General features: G+C 35.0%; 1 protein-coding gene across 11 annotated transcripts in view; it reads left to right on the top strand.

The window, feature by feature from the left end:
- The first annotated feature begins 763 nt into the window (after positions 1 to 763).
- The window catches only part of LOC103722222 (U2 small nuclear ribonucleoprotein auxiliary factor-like protein), a 31,090-nt gene continuing 25,853 nt past the window's right edge, over positions 764 to 6,000 (top strand). For 10 of the 11 annotated variants that reach the window (XR_015974972.2, XR_015974968.2, XR_015974970.2 and 7 more), the window contains exons 1-4: positions 766 to 1,138; positions 2,060 to 2,174; positions 4,837 to 4,998; positions 5,761 to 5,807. Coding sequence is in view for 2 of the 11 variants with exons in the window: in XM_088715005.2 (XP_088571131.1) it covers positions 932 to 1,138; positions 2,060 to 2,174; positions 4,837 to 4,998; positions 5,761 to 5,807 (531 nt within the window). In the remaining 9 variants the exon portion in view is untranslated. Of the gene's footprint in view, positions 1,139 to 2,059; positions 2,175 to 4,836; positions 4,999 to 5,760; positions 5,808 to 6,000 lie in introns of all 11 variants that reach the window. The other variant, XR_015974969.2, reaches the window with a different exon arrangement.

Here is a 6,000-nt window from a genome sequence, read left to right as displayed (position 1 = left end):
TTCCTTCTACCTCTGTTTTGCTTCTTCTTATTTTCCCCCTTCTAATTTTTCTTCTTAGAGACAACTCACCCCAAAACCTTGTAGAAAAGAAAAGAAAAAAAAAAGGAGAAAATCTTATTTTCTGAGGTCCTTAATACTTTTACAACTTTTCTTCTTAAAATTTATATATATACAAAACCTTTTTCATTAAAAAATAATCATATTAGATAGGATCATATAAAAAGAGTATTACCATTATTTTTTAAAACTAAAATATACTAATATTAAGATAAATTTCATATTTATTTTTTTAAAAAATTATTTTTTTTTTATGTATGTCACACATAAAGAGTTCTTTTGCGACAAGCCTTCACATCTTTTAAAAAGTGATAGATGGATGTAGCATGGATCTTATTTCTTCAGTGTTGCTTAAGGTTCTTTTTTTTCCACCATATATACTTGAACAAATGCATTAGATTGATTTTTTTGTGTGTTAACTATTTAACTTTGGTGCACTAGTTGAATTCATAATACTGAAAACCTGTTATCGATAGCTAAATACATGCTCATGATAACATTGACATTGGCAATTTTCCAAAAGTCTTCTGGATTACTTTTACCTTTCTTTTCTTTCTCATACAATGCGGATACAAATATACTGGATAAAATAAAAAAAATACAAGCTTACTAAGTGCCTAAGACAACTCTCTATCCAGTCGGCAGCTCCGTCTTACATTACTGTTCACTGGGCATAATAAAAGGGCTGATTATGCGATATATTACCGTACAGACTGTACCGTCTGCCGACACCACGTGAACCTCCTTTTCTACGTTTGCCGACTCTCAGAAGCGTCACGGAGAGTTTTCGTTTCTTCTGCCCCTCTCTCTCTCTCTCTCTCTCTCTCACGCACTTGCCGTGGATCCCGTATCCCGTCTCCGTTTCCTCCCGCTGATGGCGGAGAAGAAGGGCTTCGAAGGGTTCGAACCCATATTCCTGGAAACTAAGGCGGACTGGGAGCAGGAGAACGCCGGCGCCGATCGCCGCCCTTTCCTCATCTACGTATATGCCCTCGACTCCTCCCGTCTCGATATCATCGCCACGGACTACCACTTTCACACCTGGGAGCGCGTTGTCACCGTCCCCGAGCTCGAAGACCTCGTATCTCTCTATCCCTCTCTCCCTCTCTATTCCTCTCACTTTCCCTTTCTCCCAATACCCAGCAATTCGTATGCTAAACCCTTCACCTGCTCCTTTAGACAATGATTCACATGGTTGCATGATATTATTTGTCTTCCGTTGTCGTATCTTTGAATTAATGAATTAGGCATTATTTTGATCCTCCAATTTCTTTCTTTCTTTTTTTTTTGATCCAGTTCTGCTGATTTTTGATGAAAAGATTGCCTTTGATAAATTAAAAACTTTAACAAATTCTCTTTGTGTTTGCTGTTTCATACCAGAAGGTCGCTTCATTTTATCTAATATGAGAAGCACCGTGCAGTGAATTTTATAAAGATTCGCCCTTTTGGTTTCACTGTTTGTGCTGACTGTGCTGATCATAATGCTATAAATATCGGTGTCGGCACTGTTGATAGATTCATGTATTCGTGCAAGCACTCGACATTTGATATGAAGTTGCATTGGCAGCATTTTAATATAAAAAGATTTAAATATGCCAAAAAAATGCTACTTTCTCGAATTCAGCACCTAAAAGAAATGATATTTGCTTTTTTTGAATATTACAAACCCACTGCAAATTATCTTTTACTTTCTCAGAGATACCATTTTATGACATGATTCAAAGTCTTAAAAAATGCAATTTAGCAGTCATGTTGCTCACAAGAAATTAGAGTTTAAATTGTGCGGCACACCTGGAGGTTTAGGTTCTAATGTTGATTGGTACTAAACCTCTATGCCCATGCTTTAATCTTGTATTGTGACTCTTTGATTTCTCTTCAACAATAAGTGGTCTCTTGATATGTTAGGTAATGTTAATTATGTTGCCTGGGGTCAAAGTTCTCTCAAATGTGTATGTTTTAGTGTTTGATTCATGGAATCTCATATTTTTATGTTGCAACGCAGAGAGATGACATTGGAATTGGTGGCACGTGGTCTGACTTTGTTGAGTATCTCATATCATCTCTGTCTGTGGGGGATGTAAAGCTTATTATGAGTGGTCAGCTTACCAGTGACTCTGGTAAGATTTTCTAGCCCACTCGTAATCATCTTTAAAGATGCATTTTAAGATTGAGCTGTGTTATGTCTTTACACGACAGGAAAGCACAAAATTAGGCCCATCGATTTTGAAGTGTAAAACTTTATACATGTTGAAAATTTTGGCAAGTTATGACGAAGTTGAAGTGTGTCTTAACCGTAATCTGCATGCATTATCCCATCTATATAAGGTTTGCTGTTGCCTTAATCGACAAGCCTTATCCTCAATTATATAAGGTTTGCTGTTACCATAGTCAACAAGCCTTCTCCCATCCATATTGGTCAGTTATATGGTCCACATACAATCCGTTAAATTCTTTTCATATTCTTACAAGATACAATCCAGCTCTCAACCTGACATCAGTCATATGATTAGAAGCATTGGGAAAGAGGGTGGTCTGACATGAAATCTTTAAGCCTGATTTTGTTAAAAAATAAAAAATTGGTGGAATAGGATGGGAAACAATCATCCCAAAAAATATTCCCATTATTTAGGCTGTGATTCCTCCTGCATTACATGTATGTAATTGATAAATTTTTATGTTCTTAATGAGTTAATTTTCTTGTCTTAAACTAATGTGTCTCCTAATGTGGCCAGCTCATGTTTATATCTGTTAAGGATCTTGTAGTGCTTTGTCAAAGATGAGTTTCGATTTGTTCCTTCAGAAAGATATGTTCAGATTGAATGTTTATGTCAATCTGCATGCTTAATTTTCAGTATATGATTTTCTTTGAAGTCCCAAAAAAATGCTGAATTTCTATTTCTTTCTTGTGATTCTAGTGGTCTTTATGTGTTAAAGTTACACAATTCTTTGGTGGTTATGATATAGATGTTTCTCATGTGTTTGCAATAGAACTGACAACCTAATATGTTGTCTTATGGTGCAAAAGAACAAGTAACTTTGCATGTGGCAGAAACTCCTAGCAGAGATTATTTCTTATACTGATCATGCTCTTTTAATTAACATTGATACATGAGCTCCTTCAAGGAGGAGGCTACTTAAGCTCAATATAGGAATATGGCAGCCTTCTGCTGTAGGAAGAATTACAAAACTTGTTATTTTTCTTTTATTTATTTATTTATTTTTGAAAAGTTTGATTTTGCAGGGGTGAGTTAAGTTATGCTTCTGTGTTTGCTAATCCTCTCCAGGAAAGGGGGATTACTATCTCAAAGGAAGAGGTTTATCTTGAATGTCAGGCTGTCAGCTTGTGTTAATATCTCCTGTTACATGTTCGTACTTGAGATACATATACTTGATAAAACCTGACTTGTTGAGAAAGCCTATTAACTATCACCTGGTTCATACATGTGTTAGTCTACATGCTTAATTAATTATAATTTGTTTTTCAAATAATTGTAACTTCAACTGTATGTCTGGTTGTCTATCTTAAATCTCTTTTATTTTTGATAATTATGATAATTTTTTTTTTTAAAAAAAATGCTTGTGATAATACTGAATCTATACAAGTGGTTCTTGGGGAATAAAAGGACAACCATTTTTACATGAATGTTAGGAACTCCTGGTGGTGTTGATGAATTAACTTTTACTATTTTTTGTTTCAGTAAATGGAAATGTGTTTTCTCTAGTGTTACCCCATGCAATTATCATGTATTGCAAATCCCCCCTGATATATGCATATCTTCATACAGTCATACTACTTGAGGTGTGGATAAAGGTATAAACTTATCATCCAATGACTAAGATTGCTTTCCACCAGAAAGGTTTTAAATTTCAAATTTGTAGGTGCCAAGAGTCAAGTGATGAGTGATGACCATGTCTTTGCTAAGTGATAAAAGTACTCTTATCTTTTTTAAAATTTACTGCATGACCTCAAATCCCATGCACCTTCCCTCCCTCCCTCTGCATGCTTTTGTGTTTTCACTCTCTTGAATCTCCAATGGAGAGGTTGAATTTGGCATGTCTCATGAATAAGTGATATTCTCTTATACTTCTTCTCTTCTCAGATTCTTCCCAGCCTTCCCATGCATTCAGGTTAAAGTGCAAAGATCCTTTGAAATATAAGTTGCATCGGGTTTATTCCTTAATCTGAGTCTTCAGTTGCTGTTCTCTCAGCGCCACTACTTGCACTTCATCAGTTATGTTGATTCGATGTCCCTTTCCCCAACTACCGCCACTAGCTTTCCTATCCTACTGATCTGGATGCTGATAAACATGCACCTTGTGTCTCGCTACAAGGCTGATCTATGGTTAATCAGAAGCATATTTATGTAATAGACTGCATGCAGGGGTTATTTTGGGAATATTGCATAAAAATGGCCATCCAAGAATTCTCATTTTTCACCGTGATGGTAAGGAACCTTAATAAACTTAAGTACTTAATATTCTAGAAAACTAGCATTCTATGTTAATCCAATTAGCCAGCTAAAATAAACTTGATGAGGGTTCTTGATGTCAAAAGTTTTAGTTGTCAGTGATCTTTGAGGTGGAAACTTTCTAATCTGTACACAAAATCATATTTGCTTTTCTATATTTTGTAAATAAGTGAAAATAATTTTTGTTTAACCTTTTTTTTAGGAAAAAAAATTTGGCACACCCTAACTTGATCAATGTTATTTGAGTTTGGAACTTTTTACAAGAGGACGCTACTTGACTCATGCGTTACACAAATTTCTGGTAATTCAGGTGCTGCTCATGCAAAATTGATAGCTCTCAAGTCGAAAGGACTACCTCGCATCTCATTTTCTCTCAATAGAGTCATCAACTCATCAGCTAATGATGTGATGGCAGATCTTGCTCTATCACTTTTTAAAGCCTGCAAGAAGAAGCAAAATGAAGTCGTAAAAGGTTGTTAGTCTTCCTCATACTAGAATATGTTTCCATTTTCTTTTGTTTTTGAATCATGTAATTTCTGCTTCAGAAAGTAGTCTGCCAGGTGCATTAAATGTATTTAAACTAACATCATGGGCGTGCTTGATTATCTTGAGGAACATGTTCTACTGTTTTCCACTAAATATATAGTTCCAATATGCCTTTGACAATGGTTATCTTATTAGGGTGATTAGATCCAAGTACAGAGATCCCATAGGGATTGGTGGATATTTGATTTTTTTGTTTCCAAAGCTTCCACGATGGTTCGTGTGCTGTGATTACTGGATATATGAAATAAATTTGAGGAAGTATTTGACTTAACACATCATTCTGGCATGACACAAAATTGTATCACTCCAATTATTAGGATATATATCTGTTGGGCAAAAAATCTCTCTGGGATCTCTCTGGGTCTGCATTCACTTGTAGATTAATACGTACATGTATGTATGTGGCATGCATGTGTGCCTTTGGCTTACTTCATTAACTGATTATTTGACCAATTTCATTATAATATAACTTTTTCATGAGTTACACCATACCATCTTATTCTTCTTTTTCGATCTTTTAGTGGGATAGTAACTTTTACAAGAAAAAGCTTAAACATATTGAGTGTAGCTTTTGCTCTATCATATCATCAATTCACATGTATATATGCAATATGGTTAATTTTCATGATATATTTTCCTCTATCTGAATATTGTACTGATTCTTTATATATTGCTTTCTCCGTTTCAGAACGAGATCACTCAACACGGTTAATGGGAATCCTATCATCGGAAAGGGTAGGTGATTGTTTGTAAGCCATTTAGCTTTTAAGTTACCTGGACATGTTTATGACACACACATATGTACAACCTGTATGTTATTGTAAAAACAACCAATTTTTTTATTCCTCCTTTGCATTTGATGACTACTAGTAAATATTAAAATTTTCTTGGTTCTAATGCTATACGAATTTAGTATCAATATTAATCT

Source organism: Phoenix dactylifera, chromosome 2, assembly GCF_051530095.1.
Source record: "Phoenix dactylifera cultivar Ajwa chromosome 2, Ajwa_hap1_PhDact_Kaust_v1.1, whole genome shotgun sequence".
In the NCBI taxonomy this organism is placed as follows: Eukaryota; Viridiplantae; Streptophyta; class Magnoliopsida; order Arecales; family Arecaceae; genus Phoenix; species Phoenix dactylifera.
This window is presented reverse-complemented; position numbering and strand designations above follow the sequence as displayed.